The 21,971-nt window shown below is 39.8% G+C and overlaps 2 protein-coding genes across 5 annotated transcripts; both read right to left on the reverse strand.

Moving 5' to 3' along the window:
- LOC109721982 lies at positions 4-3,929 on the reverse strand. Of its 4 annotated transcripts, none has more exons than XM_020249822.1 (3): positions 3,825-3,929; positions 1,661-2,474; positions 4-816 (listed from the first exon to the last, which is right to left on the reverse strand). In XM_020249822.1, the coding sequence occupies exons 2-3, from the start codon at positions 2,452-2,454 to the stop codon at positions 321-323; spliced, it is 1,290 nt and encodes a 429-aa protein (XP_020105411.1). In that variant the 5' UTR covers positions 2,455-2,474; positions 3,825-3,929; the 3' UTR covers positions 4-320. The 4 variants fall into 4 exon arrangements, with proteins under 4 accessions (XP_020105411.1, XP_020105409.1, XP_020105407.1 ...); XM_020249820.1 differs by having other exon boundaries at positions 1,661-2,523; XM_020249818.1 differs by having other exon boundaries at positions 1,661-2,574.
- LOC109722437 lies at positions 5,830-21,366 on the reverse strand (the record flags this gene model as incomplete). The annotated part of the gene is given in 16 exon segments (XM_020250504.1): positions 5,830-6,367; positions 6,483-6,661; positions 6,767-6,976; positions 7,515-7,648; positions 7,734-7,957; positions 8,433-8,864; positions 9,951-10,007; positions 10,189-11,517; positions 11,630-12,007; positions 12,319-12,558; positions 12,676-12,948; positions 13,816-13,898; positions 15,129-15,354; positions 16,629-17,091; positions 17,938-20,655; positions 20,880-21,366. Coding segments are annotated over 16 exon segments (7,454 nt in total), but the record flags the coding sequence as incomplete, so codon positions are not given.

Raw genomic sequence — 21,971 nt, forward strand, 5'->3', positions numbered from 1 at the left:
CAATAATAATAATAATAATAATAACAATAATAATAATAATAATGAAATACTATAGTTTGTGTGAGGCAGGTGTAAAATCCAATCCTCACTCCCTACTTTAACACAAATTTCATCAGCCTATATGTACAACAGTAGCACAGAAACAGGAAGCAGTAGAGACAGTACTATGCACACAAACTTTTTCCCATATATACATTAAAAGTTGAATACCTGAGTTGAAAAAAAGAAGCAACATATGACCTAGCTCATCACAGACCCCAAACATTTGTAAGCTTACATTCACTGAACCCAAACATTTGTAAGCTTTCACACCGCAATATTCAGCGCTGGGGTATCAAGCAGCCAAGAGTCCAACCCAGAAGTATTCCCGCACCGGCAAGACTCAATCCAACAGCAAATACTACTGCATATCTGCAGAAGTTGCACTTCTTATTCTTCTTTTTCTTACCCCTCCTCCTGTTAGGGTTGCTGTTGTCTTTATCGTTTGATGGTTTCTCCTTCAATGGCATCCAGGGAAGAATAGGGAAAAGAGTCGCGATCTGATTATCTTTGATCTTGAGCTGGAGACACAGGCTCTCTAGCTGCAACATTTGTAGCCACTGCTTGTAGGCAAAAAGATGAGAAGCCTGTTTAAATAAGAGTTTCACTATATGGTCCTTCTCATTGTATGCTTTTTGGGCAGCCATTTCGGCTTTCCTGGCACGGGTCTGAGAGTGGCGGAGTGCTTCTAATAACTCGGCTCGGCTTGGGTCGCTCTGACCGGGAGTTTTACTTTCCGTTGGATCATTTCGGCTTGTGCCATAACTTCGTGTACCACTGCATTAATATTGATTTGAAATAATCCTTAGAGGAAATTGTTAAAGGAAGACCATCCATTGATAGGAAGAGTAGTTGATAACAGCAGAAGCAAAAGAAATGGAGCATTTCTGTATACAGGATAATACTAAAATTTTGCAATCTATGCAAATCAAATCATGAAAAATGCAACAAACTAAGAACACTAATAACTATGAAAAAAAAAAAAAAAGACAAAAGAAATGGCATAATGCATACGCAAGAAATGAGCTATGGGAAAGAAAAATTCTCGGATTTAGGAAAGGCTCAAATTATGAGTTCTTTAAATATCACTGCATATAGAATAATCAATTCATCATGCAATCAAGAATCAATTCATAGTTATTAATGCAAGTAAGCAGTATGCTCTTAAGTCTTAATCTTCAAACCAAGCGGCGCAACAGAAATCAATTTGAATTAACAAAAAATATTTTCTTAGTCACATTCTTCATAACAAAAATACGCACAATGAACAGATTATGTCCAATGAAATCTTGATTGCACATAAGGATTAGAAGGGAAAAAGAAAGAAAACCGTGCTTTTTGCTTGTTTGTCTGTCCTTGGTGATTGATGATCGTATTAAGGTTGACGGGACATAGTATGACTGAATTTGGGCAAAATTATTAAGTAGAAAACACCCAACACCTTGCTTACCACTCATTTTTAAAATGTAAATATGCTTCAAGATATGCATACATTACTACATAATTCACTTATCTCTGGGCAACAACAAAGTGGAAGAAAACAAAAGAAATAGTCATGCACGGGCCTATGAAATTAAAAAAAGCGGCAATGGAGTTAAAAAAAAAGGGACAAAATCAATACCTGTGCAGTTTCTCCTTGTCGTCAAAGAGCTTAGCCCCTCCGCCAGAAGACCAACTTCCAGAACTATAACTATCCTGTACATAATCAATGGGATCACTTAACCCAGAATTTGATTTCTGACCAGAGGATGATGAGAATAACACAGCATCATCCATACTCTCAAAACCAGACAATGGATCCCTTCTAACATGCATAGTTTGGGTGGGTCTTGGGAGATCACAGTTCTCAATATGCTCCATTGATTTTTGGGCAACTAATGAGGCCAACTCATCCTGGTCAGTAATTCGCCACCAAGGTTGGCACTTGTTACCTCCTCCCACCCAAGGTGCATCCACATCCATAGAAACCCTCTCTGTTTTCTTAGAAGTTAAAGGATCAACAATCTCAGAAGTATGCTTCATAAAAGCAGTTGAAACCATCCATGGGGTATCAAGAAAGGTCTCTGTGCTTCTAGAATCACTATCCACAGGTTCCATTTTCTTCTCATCGGGCTTGTTTTCTAATAAATTCGTCTGTTTGACTATAAAATCCTGCTGATACCCAAAATTGGGCTGCAATTGGAGCCACCATTTTGTGTCGGGGGGCAGATTAGAGTTTGTGGGGTTCCAGTTCAAAGGCATAAGACTGGGGATGGGATGATCTTGTGTGTTTGCAGCATTTTCATTGGTTGTTTCTTGATGCTCTGTAGATGATGACGGGCAGCAGGCCAGTTTTGGAGCTCTCTTTGCATCCTCCTGTACTAGGCAACGATTAGCAGTACGTTGCCAAGCAGCCCTTGCTTCTGCAGCTGCCATCACTCCCGCATTTTCCCGAACTTTGAAGTAAAAGAAATATACAAAAACGAAATTGCTCTTGAATTTGCCCTATATGGCACCAAAATAAGTTGATGAATATTCTCCAGAAGGTAAAATCATCTAAGACGGAAAAAACAAAAGGTCTTAGTCACTATATGTTATCAAGAAAGTGAGATCACACAATTCCTTTAAGAAAAGTTCCAGCTACACATGTATTGCAGCAGTCTCAACAGTTCGAAATGCCATAACAAATCAGGTACAGCACCAGTCTATTCCGATGGGTTATAAAAATTCCACAATTTAAGCACCATTAGACGCTATCAACTTAGTTCACAAAACAACCTGGAACTAGCGCATTACTCGAAATCAAAAGGCAATTGTCATTCATCGATGAAGGAACCTCAGCCCTTTCGCCCGAAAGCTATGTTACGTCCAAAGCCACCTCCGGAAGGTTCATCATCAGTGTCTACAATTAACTATGAAGAAAGCACAACATCCTTACTTGAGAATTATAAGACAAACAGATGTATCCGGGGAACAAAAAATATATCCTCTGTAATGTGGAGAGGACAGATAATCAAAAGAAATGCTTTACAGTTGATATGCTATTTTATATCATGAACTGGAATCCAACACTAATACAAGCCACATACATAAGCATGAAGTTACATGCAAAATCACCCTTGTCTCATTAATTTATCGGGTAAGACTAGCACAAGATTCCAAATCCAATAAGCATATAGCTCGAAGTAGGTCATGGAACTTTCTAGTTGAACAAAAAAAAAAAGGAGGCTCCGACATCAATCTATTGACTGATCATCTCTGTTTCTGCTAGAATACAACTACCCAACCCGGCCAAACACTATCTTGGCGTTATAACTAACGGCAAAAAGGGGCTAGCAATAGCATAGAGGTTTTCCTCAAAATCCACACACCCACGAAAAGAACTTGAGAATAAATAACATTCAAAGCATAGGTAGGTAGTTACGTGCTGTAACAAAGCAATTTTACTACCTAACATCCAAATCCCATTACCAAATCATCCGATACAGAAAATAATCAATATCAGATCCCAATCAGGCGCATACCACCACGTGATTACGGCGACATATAACAAATTTAACCCACAAAGTTCACGCCCCAGCAAATGAAGACGCGCGTACAGTTACAGCACCCAAAATTTGCAAAAGAAATCGTCAGAAATGGGAAACCCACATGACAAAACTTCACACACAGGTTTCACAATAACTGCACACATAAACTTACAGAGAAGAAAGAGATAGAGAACCCTATATACTTTCATGATCGGAAAAAAAACAGAGATGGGGAGGGAGAGGGAGAGGGAGAGGGAGAGGGAGAGGGAGAGATACCTTGTGGAAACGCTCAAAATTGGATCTTTCGCGAGGATAAGATCGCTGTCTCAGCAAGGTGAGATCCGGCAAAGAACAAAACTCTAGATTTGTTGAGAGAAAGGGGAGAGCCAACGGGGGTTGGAGGTGGGGTTACGAATTACGACATGGCGATCTCATTCTCTCGCTCTCTCACTTGAAGATTTTTTTTATTTTCTTCTTTTTTTATTTCCTTTTCCGCCTTCTTGGCAATGAGTTAATTTCTGTTCTTATTTACTTATATAGACGGCGTCCCCCTGCCAACCCGCTCTCAAATTAGATAACTGAAACCTGAATTATAGTTTATTTATTTATATTTATTTTTACTTTACATATGAAATATCAAATGATTATTAATTTACTCAATTTTACGACCTAAACATTTATATATTTATTTATTTATTTATTTATATTATTTTCTTTCCTTTTTTTTTTCCCTGTACAGCGCAGCACAGCCGTCGATCTGTGGTCCTCTTGGTGGGCCCCGTGGAATGGATGAGATGTTGCCGGGGTAACCGACCGCATGACTCGCACAGGGTCGGGGCACGTGAGATACACGTGGCCCCAAAAAACTAGGGGCCGCGCTCAAACTGATAATTAGAAAGGAAAACGCCCCTGTGATTAGTGGGAGTTCCGTGGGCATGATCGATGGGCTCCCACAATTAGCCAGGATATATATACATATATATATATATATTTTATTATGTTCTAAATTTCTACTACTATAAGAAGTACTACTAAACAAAACTGAAGTGGGCGTGGCGATTTGCGTGGGAGGGGTGGAAAGAGGACAAATGTTGGGGCCCCACGTGGCAGAGGGATAGGATATGGAGGATCCAAACCAGTGTGCTCTTTGATTAAAAATTTAAAACTAGTGTTACCCGTCTTTTATGAGGTCATTTTTGAAAAACATTGGGATTTTATGACGGACCGTCTATACAAGTGACACGAGTCCACCAACCACCACGGCTGCGGACGGCTTTAGCATTTTGCGCAAGCGAATAAACAGGTACAACTCTAAAATTTATAATAATAATAATAATCTTAAGATAACAGGTAGAATGTAGGGATCCTATTGAGTAAAAAATATTGCACGCACGAGAAGACTCTTCAGTAATCTGCAGCAGATAAAAATAGGATTGGGATACGATGCAATTTTGTTCAGATCGCGTATTATTTTATGGGTCTTCGTGACCGGAAAGCACGGGAGCACGAGTACGGGTCGCAGGCCACATGGGGGCCGCATTATGCACCCATCATTGAGGAGGTCTGTGTGCACAAATGCAATCGGAGTGGTTCTATCACTCATCTACAGCGGGTTGTATGCGAAGAAGATGAGCAGCAAGATTTGAATGATTGATCTGGATGGTCGTATTGATCAAGGCAGCAAACATTCAACCTTTCCATAAATGTGTGTGTGTGTGTGTGTGTGTGTGTGTGTGTTTTGACTTTTGAATGATTGATCTGGACGGTCGTATTGATCAAGGCAGCAAACATTCAACCTTCCTCATGGAAATCCGATTTGACAATCCCTTTATAATTTTTATTTAACCGGGCAATTCACAGTGCGTGGCGGAATCGTCCTGCTTGCTCTCTACTCTAATCCTGTTTGTCAGCATCTGGCAAGTAGTAACGTGACAGTGAAGTTCAGCATAATCCAAAGTGAACAGCTAAGCCAAACGTAAAAGCAGGATGGCTCAATGTGTCCCTTTCCTTTTTAATCTTCCAGCTTTCTTTGTTTATTTACCTCTTCCGACAAAGTGGGTCTTATCCTTAGCCACGCCCATTGACCAATTCGCTAATCAATTCCTAGCATACGTATCCCAGCGTATCAGTATACATTTGTAAGATCCAACTTCAAAAGAAAGTGGCCACGAAGCTGCAGCAAAATTTGTAAAACCGAAGCCCATCACTTTCATCTCCCCGTAATACTTCATATCCGATATAGCCGTGCTGAACAAAGCATTCCAGTTAATAAACAAATAAATAATGAGAAACATAGCATGTATCAAATCTCGAAGCTTGTGTTCCACCAATCATTTGCTGCTTCGGCGAGTCCGAAAAATTAAAACAGATCAGGCAAACAGCGGTGCACAGCAAAATTCCTCTGCCTGTATGTGTATTTCCATTGACAAGTCCTCAACTCCACCACTTGATGAAAGCTTTTGACGTTAAAATTGGTTAACAAAAAGTATTAAACCTGGTAACATACAAAAGAACAAACATCCCGAAAAAACCGCCCTCTATATATACGCAAGCAGTCTGCTTTTCACATCAATACGTAAGGAACAAGCGCGAGCGCATCTTTTAAAAGCTATACAAAATCTCCAATTGAAGTGCTAAGCCTTGGTCTGCAAATGCTTCCACAAAGAAACACCCGAAAGACCACGATTTAGAACTGTTTTTCTTTTTTTTCCCCTTTATATTTGGTGTTGCAAATTCCTGAGCTGGACAAGCTTTACAGAGCCATCTCCACCACACGAGAGAAAACCATGAGACAAGACCTGAATGTCTGTGACAGCAGCCTGCACAAATCAGTGGTTTAAATCAGCTAATAGCTTGAAAACAAAGCAATAGATTAAGGTATGACATTCTTTTTTTTCTTTTTTTTTCCCTGTTAGCTCCTGAGAAAGGGGATACCCTAACAACTCCGCCAAAGCCTCTCGAATTTGGCTGGAAAAAGGTATGCCGATCATGCAATTTTGGCCACTGGTGAACCAACTGGCATCTTTTGGCATCCCAGAGTTTAACATCTCCATCTTTACCACCGGTTAAGAACAAGCTGGTATTGGGAATAGTTGATATCTTGGTAATACTTCCTGAATTCATTTTAACAGGAATTAAAAAAAAAAAAGAAGACACAATTTAGCAAAAAGAAGCCAGCAGTTTAGAAGAAGAGCATTTGATAAAGGCGAGGAATGTACCTAGATGAGCCTTTGGTATATACCAGATCATCCCATTGGTACTCTTAAGATCCTGCTCTCTAGAACTCTTGTGATGCTTTGTCTTTCCGGTTGCAATGAAGCGGAAGTCATGCAACCCGACATCTCCACTCTTGCCACCAGTAACAATTATGGGTGAAATAGATCCATTTCCGATGTCATTATCAAGCACAGAAATAGAACGAGCTCCTCCTACAAGAAGAAAAGGACTGTTTTCACTTAAGCAATGCAGTCTTTCAATCTATTTAAGGAATCTTATCAAATCTCCGCAGAACAATACCTGATTCACCATATTCTACAAAACATAATGCACCCTTAGTTCTCAAATAATTTTTTCCAAAGACCTCTTTGGGCCTCAGCGTGTGTTCTAAAATATATACTCAATCACAAACAAATGCAACAAATGCCAAGAAAAGGATCAACAACATCAGATCTAAGTAGAGTTTCCTCTTCTAAGTACCTTTAAGATACACTTCAATAAATTCAATCAATCAATAGGTAAAATCGGGAGTGAAAATCTCGGAAGCAGGCTTCTAAATCTGCAGTAAGTATATGTAAATGGCAACTTCCGACAGAAAAAAAGTATCTGAATACTGCTGAAAACATTGCTCTCTTCGGCAGTTTTCTTTACAGTTTCATTGAACAAGCATCTTATGAAGTGTTTTTACATCACTAATACCCATCGAATGAAATTTTAGACTTGAAGAAATGCAGGCAAAAAAGGAAATACCTTCATGACAAACAACAGAAGCCTGACACGTGGATGGAGGAGCCAATGTGTCCCAGATGACAAGATTGACGCCGTTTGAGCTAAATCCAGCTGCAGCAACAATTGACCCATTTGCACCCACATATGCAACATCACTAAAGCAAGCAGTTAAATAGTATTTAGCAAAAAGTGAATGGAAACTTTATGGGGAAAAGTGTGAGGTTGTGCAAGGTTACATACGATGCATGGTTGTTGAAGCAAAGAGAGGATTCTATAGGCTGGACATTGCTTCTTCCCCCAACCTCAAGTTGCCATGTACAAACTGTTCCATCAAGTGCAGCACTAGCAAATCGGTGGCCATAGAAATCGAATTGGATGGCAGAGACCGACGCAAGCGCGTAAGGTGGAGGGACATTAGCAGCAGGCAGTACACCATATGTTGCCAGAGCTGTGTCCTTGCCAAACTGCAACATTAGTATCAAAACATATATAAGATAGTCCATCAGCATTAAATGTAAACATGTATAGTCTGCAAACTGTCTTAAGTTGGCATGCTAGCTATTCCTATATGAAAAATATATTCCCAGAAATATTTATGAGACAGTACATATATAGCTCTTGGAATATAAAAATCAGAATTTTTATACATACCCCTCGAAAGTGTAGTTTCTTACCAAAAAAAAAAAAAAAAAAAAAAACACCTTAAGCTGGGAAACCAAGTGCCATTCATTGCGCGAAGTTGATTTTGTATTAATCAAGTTTCTTAAGAAGTCGCCTTCTGGTTGCATGAGAGAATACAGTGTAGGCAATTTAGGATTTTAGGGGCATGTATAAAAATTCAGATTTTATAAGGGTATATATACAAATGGATGATTTTACAGGGACTAGGGGTATAAAGAGATGTAAACTTGATTAATATGTTAATTAAGGAAACATCACCTCCCATAGATACACATGCGTATTGCTAGAACCAACTAATAAAAGAGGCTGTGAGGGATGACAAGATAACGCCCGTGAATGCACATTCTCAACTGTCGGTGGTGGATCGATGAACTCTTCAAAATCTTCCTGTTCACCCCAACCCAGACCAGAGGCTCCAATACCAGCATAACCCGGAATTCCAAAAGCTCCACCACCTGTCAGATCTCTCCCTGGTCTAGCCAATGAACCTAAGCCCAATGTCGCTCCACCCAAACCAAGGTGGGCCCCTCTTTTGCTTCCAAGACCAATACCAGGAGAAACATATGTTGGAATAGGTGTGGATTCACCACCAGCCCATCCATCCGGTGGCCAATCAGATTCTGGCCAGAGGTAATCTGTCTGTTCTTCGTAATGTTGCTCATCATCCTTCCAGGTGAAAAAAAGAAGGCCCTGAGAAAAGGCTGAAACCTTGTCACCATTTTTGAAATTATTACCATAATACACCAACAGAGCAGGAAAAAAGAACCCAAGACACTACATTGTTTGCAAAGAATTTATTAAAAGAATAAAACAAAGGGCAACATTTGAAATTTTTTAAAAGTACTAAAATAAAATCATTGGGAGATACCGACCTTCTATGTATCTAACATAGCAAACTCAAGTCAATCTGCGTAATATGTCAATATAATACTTTGCAAGGTAATACGAGAGCATGTTTCTTACAGGATGATCTTAAAGTCTAGGAATATGATGTGTGTACCCAAAAGCAGAACCATAGAAATTTCAGAAGATGAAAATAGAGTATAGAGGTGTTGAAGTCAACGAAAACCAGAATGACGAGCAGTTGTTTGTTTCTCACAAATTCTAGGAAAACCTAAGTACGCCATGTATTAATTGAACCATGCCCAGAGATTGATTTATGATATATTTTGGCCATCTAGCAGAATGTTAATGCTTCAATCAGTTTCTGGTGTCTTTAAGGAATTTGCTTTTACATCCACAGCCACCTTAATAAGACTTCCAGTTATCTAGTATTTGAACATCATCTAGCATGGTGGTGGATTACAGAAATCTAGGAGAAAGCACATTGGAAATGACTTGTGGACCACTCCCAGTCACAGTTCACCAACCATCAGCCCACTCAAGAAAGAATACAGGACAGAGGGAAAACAAGAGAGGGAGAAGGGCAATGGGAGAAAGGAGAAAGCAGAAAATATGGACAGCAAAAGAAAAGAGGAAATAACACTCGGAGACACAATATTTCCTCCTGTCGTGCATTCCTAAACGATCGAGCATTTGTGGATGGCTGTGTAAATTTAAGATGTGCAGTCACCAACTTTAACATAAGCTTTTATCATAAATTAAACTATCATCATCGCTTGGCACAAAATCAGCAGAAAGCATTTTTAATTATATCAGAAATGTTAATTTGCATCGTCCCATGATGAAATTACTTCGAAGAAGAGAGAAAAGCAGCACACGAGAGTTTCTATTAACTATAAAAATGGGCATGTTTTACAGATGTAAAAAACACACCTTTCGGTTGCTTGCAACAGCTACTTGCTGCTCATTCATAGAGTTGAAACAAATTGCCTGCATGATGAGTGACTCAACTATTAGCCAGCATCAGGTACATAAGTTTACGGATACTTTGTTAAAGGAACAAGTTTGATCATAAAGCAGAATTTTAAAAATAACTAGATACAGAATAATTAACAGTTAAGCTTCTTTACACAATCCTGAAGATTAAAACTGCATTATAGTGAACAATTACCTCTAAAAGTTCTCCATTTCTCTTGATTAGTTCCCTTGGGTAGTTAAAGTAACTAATCGCTCTCTCATCACTTGGGTCTTTCCTCTCTGTATCTAGAGGGCCATCAGTAACTACGACCCTGCTATTAAGACCTCGTCCTGTTCCATTATTAGGAGCTGTACTATTAGATTTGTCTTCTGAGCTACCATTCAGAGAAGCATCACTTTTCTCTTCAACTAAAATACCTCTTTCCATGACTTTCCAGAATCCACAGAGTTTTGGATTGTTACAAGGGAAACAATCAACTCTTTCGTTCACAAAACCAGCACAAATATCCTGAGGTTTAACAGATATTTCCCATAATAAGTTGAACAGTGATTCGTCGTCCTTATTGTCAGGCACATCCAAATTACCAATCTGCTGACTTTGATAATAATTTAAAGACCCCGGCTGAGAGCAGTTATTTGCATCCAACAAGATAAGAATGTTTGAAGGTAAATTCTTCAACATTTTGTGCCTCAAGAATGATGCAAACTGCTTTGTCAATGAAGATGAAATGCAATCCAGTGAGTTCATTACAAACTTGGCAACAAGGAAAGGGGATAAATTAATCAAGTCTACATCCAGCATACTGCAGTCATCCTCAAGACTGTCTGTCACCAGAAAATTGCTCAAGTATTTCTTCACAAAGGTGGAAAGGTGTATCCAGAGGCAAGCACTTACCACATGCCACTTTTCATCAAGAGGTGGCATGGAATCCTCACTATGTGTAAGCAGTCTCCCTTGGCAGGAACCATTATTTGATGTACCACAAAAGTTTTGACGTAAGATTTTCATTAACTCGTCTAGTTTCACTGGTATAGAGGAGTCGCCTGTGACAACTGCATCTAAGATTGGACGGATTAACATAATTAGTTTTTTCACATCTTTTCTGAACCAAGTGAAAGCAAACTCTACACTGAATTCAAGAAGGTCAAAAATAGCAGAGATACTCAGAGCACTATCTTTTGAAAATATTTCTTTATCATAATGATTCAAAAGTGATTTACTGATCCTCAATAAGCAGATTAAATTTGCCAGGCAAAATCCTCCAGTACAATAATTTGCAAATGAGAAGCTTTCTTTGTGGATCAACTTCAATGTGGAATCAGTGAAACTGTAGAACACAATGCGTCCAGCAAAAAGAAAGCAGATATCTTTGCTCGCCTTTAAAAGCAGCCTTCGGAGAGTAGGAGTTAGGATAGAATCTTTAAGACCGTAATTATCCGCCTCATCTTTGCTAGATCTGTTGTGCTGTAACAACAGGTATGCAAGAAACAGCAATCCCTCGTTGCAGGTGAATACTAGGATCTGTAAACACAATCTATGAGTGAGTACCACAAAGAACAATCTCTAAACTTAGCCAGCTAGTAAAGGTAAAGAATTAAGGAAACTGATCTGCGCAGGTATTGCAACATGTTACCATTTCAGCCAAGTCGACAAACTTCAGTGCAAACTTCTTTTCAAATATTGAAACAACCATCTTGACACCACTGCTGAGCTCTTCTATTTGAAGATCATTATTCTCTTCATAGTTAGCTATTTCTCCCATTGAAGCTAGATCTCTTTGTGGCCATTGTGGATGACCCTTCATCAACTTTGATATGTATTCTAATGCCATGTTTAGTTTGAACTTCAAATCAAAGTAACTAACGGCATCTCCTGATAGCCAATTAGGACCAGAACCAAATAAACACTTAAGTATTTCAATAAAAATCTTATTATCTCCATCATATAATGAGTTGTCTTGATCTTTGGTATCCACATTTGACGTAGAGGATAAGCATTCCAATGCTTCAAGCTAAGAAACAATGTAAGGAATCACTTAATTTGCTTGAGGATTAAAAGCATAGAAAGCATTGTAAGCAAAAAATTTCTTAACAAAGAAAGTTGAAAATTCAATAATGCTCAGTTTGATCCCTATAACTAAATGTTGAAAAAGCAATTATCATAATAAAAACATGATACAAAGAACAAACTATGGTACTTGCAGACTCATTCTCAACTACTAGGCAATTCAAAACTACACTAACATATATTCTCAGCTGAAATCATGTAAAAAGGATGAACGACAAAGGCCAAGGCTAAATTTTCAGGTAAAAACAAACTTACAGAGAGTCCACATCTGTTCAAGGCGCTTGCAGTCAGTGATGTTGATAGTTTGGACAACCTTGTAGCCAAAGCATCACCAACAGAATTTCTAAAATTATTTTTGGTTGCAATTATTGCACAATACTGACTGATACCTGGGTCTGAACTGACAGCACGGTCACACAAATTGCAGGACTTATCAGTCACAGGTTTAGCGTCAAAAAGCCGCTGGAGTGACAGAAAGAAATTTCCCAATGTCCACTGCAGACATAAAACATTTTGGTATTAAGATGCCAGAGGCCTTAATAGTATCAAACCTAAAATACAAATGAGAAATTTCTGGAAAGAAAGACAATAGTTGTGACTGTTGACACGTACTTCAAGCAGGCTTGAAAGCCAGTAGTCACCTTTTTCGACTGAATTAGGAAGCAAAATATTTGAAATTAGAGAATGCTCTAGAGGTCCTCCATATCCCTCAGTAAGTCGACAAATTACAAGAGCAAGTTGTTCATCCCCAAGGTTCTTAGCACATACAGTCACAGCAGAGGACGGATCACCTCCTAAAATAAAAAAAGCAATAGCCAACTCCAACTGATGCCTTCCCATTAAAACATAAGCATTCTTCAGAGCAGCAGCTTTATTTTTCTCTTCCTACACAGATTAATTATGAAATTAGTGATAGAACAAACAGTAAAGTGGGACATATCTTGCCTCCTCTTTCTATGTAGATTAAGCAGGGCTAGCTAACATGTGGCCAGTACAAACTCATATTGGCAATTCCTAAGTTTCATAAAGTTCTCTATCTACACAAAAGCTGGACGGTTGAAGAGTTCAAATAAAAAATAGTAGTAATCCAGTAGGAAAGAGCTGACTTTTCTTCATCTTGGTCATACATGCAGAGACAAAGTCTAGCTGATTTAGACAAGATATTTTGCCGATGAAATCTGATCTAAGCTCAACATTCTTAACTCGGAAGGCTAATGTGTATGTAAAGTACTTAAATCAGAAAGCCCTCATGGTTATTTTTGGTTCCAGGAATAAAGGATAGTTTAAGATGTGAAGCTTTAATGACTTGAATACTATCACGAATCCACAGCTCTACAGCACTCATATTAAGGTGCTATGTAAAGAATTTGAATCAAATAGGAGGAAATAGAAAGTAAAATGGTTGGCATCTTTCAAATCTTTGATTACAAAGACACAAGTTATTTCTGATATAGACATGAGTGCCAGCATTCCAATTGTCCACCTCTATATACTTCAACCAAACAATTTTAACAACATCAAAGCATGCTGAATCTGCAGATCATGCAGGTTTAACTCATATAAGAAAATATGGACATACCTAGCTTTTATTATGACTTTGAAGACCTCTATGTGTAGTGAAAAAAAATATAAGCCATGATAAAGAAAGCAAATATGTTGGTACAAGTCAGCAATCAAACCAAGTCAGTTGGTGTGATTTACAATATACAGATAACAAAATTGCATACTATATACTCCTGTGTTCTGCAATACCTCAAAATTGCGTGAGAGAAATGCAAACAGTACTTTGTCTTTCTCATTTTTGCTAATCTTGAAGAGGCCAGCCAAAACTTGACNAAAAAAAAAAAAAAAAACAGTGCAGATTTCAGAACCGGATGAGAAAATGCTTTACAGAAGAAATAAGTTGACTATGGACTATCTTTCTAAAACTTGATAAATTTAAAACCCTCTGTCTGAGAATAGACTGAGATCTAGGTAATTTAGTAATTAGATGTTGTCATGTAACCGATATTATGCAGACTTCATTAAGAAAAATAATAATTTAAAGGAACTACAGCTACAGCAGTTGGAGAATTTTAATTCGAAGAAAAGTCACTAGTAAGTGCAGAAGTTGCTAGTGGGTACAAAATAGAGGCAAATTTGATTACCTCTATTTACTCAGAATCAAAGTCAATGACTCAGCATTGAAAACAAAATGGAGATTGATACTTAATTTAGGGAAAATTGAGAAAAAATGATATAACTTCGAGAAATTTGGGAAATATAATTAGCAAGATAGTCTAACTCAGGCTAATTAAATGAAGTTCTTGAGATTCAGTTAATGATAAATTAGGACTCATTTGGCTTAGTTTCAACCCCAAGTTTCTCCTCTTGAGCTTACTGGTCTCTTGGCCTCCATCTGCAACAGCAACTAGGAATGAGCCTATTTGTTTATCCAAACATATCGACTGTAGCTACTGCTTCAAACCTCAATATCAATAACATAAGAACATGGCGGAAGGCAGCTGGGGAAATGGGGCTGATCACGAGAGGGCAGACGTGGAGGTGGTTGGGGAGCTGTGTGAGGGTCAGAGGGACACAGGGTAGCGAGGGAGCAGTGGGGACAGCTTGGGGCAGGATGCGAGGAGGATACTTATTGTACGGCCCATGTGGTGATAACAGGGCCTAGCACCACTAAAACAAGAACTATCAGGAGGTCCAAGACCCACCAGCAGCCCTAATTGTAGCACTAGCACATCTCTTCTTATTTCCTATCCAGCCAAATGGGCCACACCTTTCCGCTGCTCTGGGGAATTGTTGGTGCAAAGAGTGAGTTTTTGAAGCTATCAAGAACGGCTGGACTCACTAAACAAGTGAAAGCTACAATCATCAGCAAGGCAAAGCATTTCCTTCATGATTCCATGAAAGATTCTCCACACTGTAGTTGTCATGAAATGGTCATGTATCTAAATTGTCATTTAAAATTATATAACTACCTCCAGAACGATTTTAGAAATAATAAAATACAAAGCAAAGAAGTCAAAAATTCCATGAAGTGAGACATGCCAGAAATAGTATATTCTTGCCTTTGCCCGCAGCTGTGGTATATTGGTGTACCATAGTCCTACACCAAGATTTCGCATTTCTTGCCAAGTTGGCTCTGGGGGCAGAACAGAATTAAGCAGATCATCTTGACAATCAGATTGGAAGGCCCATGCAATGGACGGTGAATCAACAAGCATTTCTTTCTGGGCTGAATTACCAACGTTTCGAAGCATATATAGATGCTGAAACCGCACAGCTACCCAGAACCTCCAGAAAAAGAAAATATCCAATAAATTCAATAATCTATACTTAATGTTGCATCTGATATTGCATTTTGTTGTGACTCGACAAAGAATGCAAGATTAAATCCCCCTAAAGCATACATCGGCATATCATTTGCATCTCACTTTTGAAATATTAAACGAGACATTGACAGGTCAAACCCTATTAGTTGAAACAGAGCAGGTATATCAGTTCACAGCCTACAAAAAATGAATTCAAGAAAATTTTCTACTTAACCCAGCTTAATCTTTGTGCAATTGTACAGGAACTTTAGGGGTTGATTCCTGGTTGTACCAGGTTAAACTAGGAAACATAGAACGTCTAGATAAAATAGAGCCTTATCTTTATTATGCAGGCATGCAATCATTGATGAGAGGGAAGTGGTCTGACATATTACATACATTGAAAGACTTGCTATTAAGAACTAATGGAACTTGCAAGAGTAGGCTTATCCGTGATCCTAATTATTTGAATCTCTCTCATACATCGAAGGTCAAGTTCTCTCGATGAAGTTAGTACATACACTAACATGTATATAACAAAGCAACAACCATAGAAGCAAACATGGCCTATGAATTCAGTGGTTCTGCAACACACACACACACACACACACACAAAAAGAAGTAAACTTATCAAATCATGTTTATTTGATATTTTTTTACAGAGTCCGGCTATTATACTCTTATAAATATGATCACCTTCGTACTCATAAGTCGTTTTCGATAATAGAGCTTCCGAATCGCCGATCCATACCGATAAACATTATCTAAAACATTTAAAACTTTAAGAAATCAAATTTTATAAATTTTTTACATCATTTACCTTACGATCAAAAGATCTCAAAATTGACAATTTTTAGCAGCCGGTATGAGATACTTGCTAGTTTAACAGTATAAAAGAATCGGAATCGGTTGAATTTTTTATAGAAAATTCTATTCACTATCTAGATAAAGATCAATAACTCCGATCTTAAATTGGAAGATCCGATCATTCATTTTTAGGACGTCATTCGATTTTGACTGTTCATTTTATGCCCGCTTGATGGACTTTATTATGATTTCGAAAAATTATGAAATTTATTTTTTAAAAGATTCAAATACTCGAGATCATATTTAATAGAGTGGATCGTCGATTCGAAAGCTCCATCATTGAAAACAACTAATGAGAACGAAGGGCTCTATATTTATAAGAGTATAGTAGCCCTACTCATTTTTTTACAAGCCTATGCATACACAAAAAGTGAAAGAAATCTAGCTTACCTCCGACCCGGTTCATCAAGGCTTTTGTATACAGAAGCATGAGCTGAATCACCGATTTCACCCAAAAGTTCAATGATTGCAAGGATTTGCGTTCTTTCTGTGTCAGCAATTGCAGCAATGGCACAGCAGTTCTGAAGAGTGTCAATGAAACTTACGATCTCAGATTTTTCAGAGTAGGTAGTGGAAACGTTCATCCCTGAACTACTCTCAATATTATGAAACACGTCTGAATGGAACTTTAATCCAGATATTCCAGTACTAATATTCTGACCCCATTGTAATCCTTCATTGGAAAAATTAGTGGAGGCAGTATCCATGAAATATTCGGACAAATCGATTTCAGGAACATCATGGCATGATTTACCACCTCTACTGCAAGCCAAATTTTTGTTGCTTGAAGTTTCATGGGTCTTTAGAGAATCTACAAGATGCTTCAGAACAACCTGTGCACGTTTCCAGTTACCTAAGAATGAGTGCCACCATATTTAGCGGAATGCAGTACAGAAAGAAGCTAAGAGCATTATATAAATCAAATGAAACTGAACTCTGATGCAATCCATTAGACCTATAAAAGTATTGACACCCAGCAGCTTCCTCAAGAAAATGTGCTGCATCTAATTAATAACCGACCAAGAAAGAGAGCTTACCCTAATCACAACAACAGCATAAAAGAACTGTCTGGAAACCAAAATAGATTAGTTGTAATGTTTCATATAAAGTCATTATTAAACAATGTAATAAACTAATTATCTCCATCTCATCAATCCTTACATTTTATTCCACAGGGCACAAGGCATTACTGAAATAAACACCAGGAAAAAATCAAAATTCTAATCGAGGTCAAATTTGATGTTGAAGTACATAATAAGCACTTTTCACAGGCATCTTGGTTCAAGAGAAAAGACCTGCTAGACAACCTAATAAGACTAGCAAGGCTAGGTAGACCTACCTTTAGTCAAAATCATGTGAGGTCAACAAGGAACCCGCCACAAGGCTGGTTTTGGCATAGCGGTGAGATCGCTAAATTGCAACCCAAATATCATGGGTACGAATCACTGAAGACTCCCCATATGTGGGGCAAGACTTCTTATATCTGACCATCACCTAACTCCACTGGTTTCGTTATAATGCTAACAGCTAAAGAAGTAAGCAGGCATTCAAAGAACATGTCAACACTCTAAAAAGGGAAGGGGCAAATTTTCACATCTATAATACAACAAACTGGCGGGCTATGGAGATTGAGAAAATCATCATTGCACCAAATAACCTTTTTACAATCCTCAATTATCACGGATGTTACATAAAGTACCTGAATAAAGATACTGAAAGAGTGCCTTGGGGTGATAGACTGGCAATGGTCCGCCCAATTTATCGGTTATATCCAGCAAATTATAAACTCCCTTAAGATAATCAGGAGTGCTTTTTTGATGGGACAAACTCGGAAGCAAACTGCAATATTTGTGACTGTTTTTCCACTCTCTAGAATTATCTGAAGATTGACTGTCACAGAAAGTATTTTCAGCACTATCTGCAGCAGAAGACAACTCATGCAATTTAGCAGCATAAGCAACAAAATCATCAATACTATCTCTGATATCTGTTCTGAATAACCACTGACTGAAGAGAGAAAGATGTTTCTCATGGACAAGCACAGGAGTTACCTTCGGACCCCAAAGAAAGTCCTTAATGTCAGAAGAAGAATGTGACATCGCAACACAAAACCAAAGATGCGTCTCTTCTGATTCCACTGGATGTACCGAATTCTGATCAGAAGGTCTTTTACGAAAATATACACGTAACTCATTTGGCATACAGACTCCAAGCAATAACTGGCCATTGCCCAAAGATGACCAACTTAAACCGAGAACAGTGGTTTGCAATGTTATTGCATCCTCCAACAAGAAACCCCCACCACCAACCAGACACACAGGCTCCCAGATATGAAGGTTGGTGATATTGGCTTGACCACTTGAGCTGACTGTAGCTATTTTACGGCCACAACTGGACAAAGCAACTCCACTAACAGGTCCTTGATGTGCAGTGAACATACCCATGAGCTCCCAGTGGAGGGTTTGTCTATCGGAGTGAGAATCGGAGTGAGAAACACTTTGAGCACCAGACATTTTCCAAAGTTTCAACGTGCCATCAAAGCAGCCTGTAGCCATATGATAACTTGGCGAGAGGCCACAAGACCTGTTGTAATAAGAAGCACATTGTTGCATAGATACCAAAGTGCTAGACGGAGAAATTACAGCAACAGAGGTTATTTGGTCACTATCGTGGGGAGCTGGTAAAACTGACGAGCCTGGGAATATGGTAGCATAATATGTTTTGCCTTCAAAAGAACTAACATATCTCCGTTTTTCCGAGACAGAAATTGGAATAGCGTCAAAACCACATTCACAATTGTTTCCGGATGATGTCTCAGAGTGCAGGATAACTTTCCATGATGAAGCTTGAAACCTCTTCCTCCAAATACAAAATAGCACAAAACTACAAGCGAAAAAAGCTGCCCCACAATTGGAAGCCAAAGGCGTAACATAAATACGATCTGGCGGCCCTTTTCCAAAATTGCCATCATCATAGAGGATTGTAAAAATCTTACAACATGAAATGTTTGCCCCTTTTCCAGGAATTCTAACAATAAAACAATCAATTCCATTTTCAGATCCCAAAAGAAGAAAACGCTTCTCATCTAGTACCGAAGGTGCCCAACTCAGACAAGAGTATCCAATATTTGGGGAAAATTCTCGTAAATCAACTTTACCCAAGAAACTCCACGGAGGATGCAAGAGTGTTAGAGAGTTCGAGGTAGAAGTAGAGAAGGTAGAAAGAGACCAGAAAAGAAGCCCACCACTAGAATCCAGCGACACAGCTAGCTCAATTTCAGAACCATATGGATGGACAGAGACTTGCATGATATTACCGGCGTGGCCATCTTTACACAGAAATCCCCTTTTATAACAAGAAAGGACTCTCTCGTTAACGCTTTTAGTTGAAACTCCATCTGCACTATCTACTTTTGGACCGTATATCATTGACCAACCAAATAAACTACCAGGCAGCAACTGAAGCAAAGAGCATGCGACAGGAGGACCAGAAAGTACTCTTCTATAAGTTATGACTTTCATAAGTATAGGCTGGTCGCCAGAATTTCGAAAGTTATGATTAACTTTATTTTCCTTGTCATAAGTAATATTCTGTTTCCTCCACAGAGTTACCCGTGGAAACCTGGCAGGAGACACGTCGTCAAGACAATGGACAGCCCAAAAGGTAACAGAGAATCCAGGGCCTACACTGATTAGCCATTCACACTTCCCAACCGGATGACGCTCGAGACGACCTGACGACAGTGTACACCTACCCCCTTCATCTTTAGAAATCACACCATCAAATTCTATGGCCCATTTTACAAATGTATCGGCCCCAAGAATCCCCTTCAAAATATTGTTTATCTCAATCGCTGCGACAACATGGAAAGATTTTCTCATAGCCTTAGGAGAATGCGCAGCTCTACCAAGTTTTCTAGGCCGACCATTGTCGTTCTCAGTCCAGAGTCTTACCGTGCCATCTACGCAGCATGTCAGAAGGACATCCCTCCATACATGTGAAACGCCTGCCTCCGATTCTGCCCTAGCAGACGGCCTCCATTGAATCATTGAGACAGCCTGAGGATGGCAGAGATGAACTTCTGTGAGCCCAGATTTATCATCAGTAAGATAGACTAAAACTTGCCCGCACTCCTCTCCAGACAAACAGAGTTCTTCATCAGCATCTGCACCAGCACGACGCACGGCCGAGCGAGCAGCTGTTGCAACTGGGCCCTCGGCAAACCTTGTTGCGGAGACAAGAGATTGAGGCACTCTTGCCTTTGACCTCCAACCCAGTCCCCAGGATTTTTGCTTCCGAACCCAGAGGACGACATCACTGCCAGCTGCTATAAGCCCGTCTCCAGAACCGGTCCATGCGACTGCCTCTACTCGAAAGGTCTCTTCAATGACCACAGCCTGCTTCCAAAAGAAAGAACCTGGAAATGGCAGATTCGGAATTACAGTGCATTACCTACAAATATCCAATTAAGAATTAGGGAAGTCGTTATAACACGCATACAGATAGATGGTTCGGTCGGTACTCATAAAAAATAAGCATAGAATCAGAGAGGACTGAACGAGACGCGATACGCTGAAACTCGACAGGTTGAGGTTGATAATGGGCGGGCGGGGGATTTGGTTTTCTTGAGAAGTAGCGTACCGGATCCGTCGGGGCTGGGGACGGGCGAATACACGCAGATGATGCTGCCGAGCGCGGCGGCGACCTCGCCCTCGGAGGGGACCGCGGGGCACCAGGAGACGGCGTTGACGAGGGCGGGGGACGGCGAAGGGAGCTCGATGGCCTGGTGGAAGAGAGGGCCGAGGTGGGACTCCGCGTGGGAGAGAGGGGAAGGGAAGTGGGAGATGACGAGGAGGGAGGCGGCGCCGTACGCCACCCACGAGGCCCCCCCGAATTCCGGGAGCCAGTCCAGCGCCGACTCGCCTCGGTTGGGCGCCGGAGCGATCAGCTGCGCCCGGACCAGCCCCAGGGGAAGGAGACTGACCACGTCATCGTCGCCGCCCACCGCGGCGGAGGAGGCCGTGTCCTCCGCCGGTGGCATCATCTCTCTTCCCTCTCGACGAGTCGCGTCCCGATCAGGATCAGGATCCGGATCGGCGTTGGGAGGGGTGGGCTATGCACGAGTACCACCGTCACAGAGAGGCTCGCATGTTAGTCTCTCAAAACGTTTCTTTGGGAGCAGTTCTACGGGCTGCATCTTATATTAAATTCATTCTAAAATTATTAATATATTAATATTAATATTTTATATGTCACTTTAATTTTTTTTAAATTAAAAATTATTTAAATTTTTATCAATCTTAAGAAGAAGGTGTGAAATTTATAATTTTTGAATATACGTGTAACATCCGAGCAATCTCCACCGCTTGCGCACAGGTACTCCGAGCCCAGCGACGATCAGGATGATGGGGAACCTCGATTAGAGGAATTGGGAAGGAAATAGAGGGAGATTTGGGAGAGAATTGAGGTGAGATAGAGAGGAAGAAGATGGGAGGGACAGGAGAAGGGGGAAGAAGCTTGGGGAAGAATTCTTTGTATTAATATTTTCATAACCTCTTACTTACATTCTCTGGCTTTTATAGCCTCTTACTACTTGCATTAATAGGGCTAATTAGCTATATCAATACTAAGCTAATTACCAAGTTTACTACAACTAATATCAATGTAAAGACAGATCTGTGGGCTGCAGTGGGCTCCATCGTCTCAGGCTTGGGCTGCCTCCGCTCGGTTCTC

This window comes from Ananas comosus, linkage group 16 (assembly GCF_001540865.1).
Source record: "Ananas comosus cultivar F153 linkage group 16, ASM154086v1, whole genome shotgun sequence".
In the NCBI taxonomy this organism is placed as follows: Eukaryota; Viridiplantae; Streptophyta; class Magnoliopsida; order Poales; family Bromeliaceae; genus Ananas; species Ananas comosus.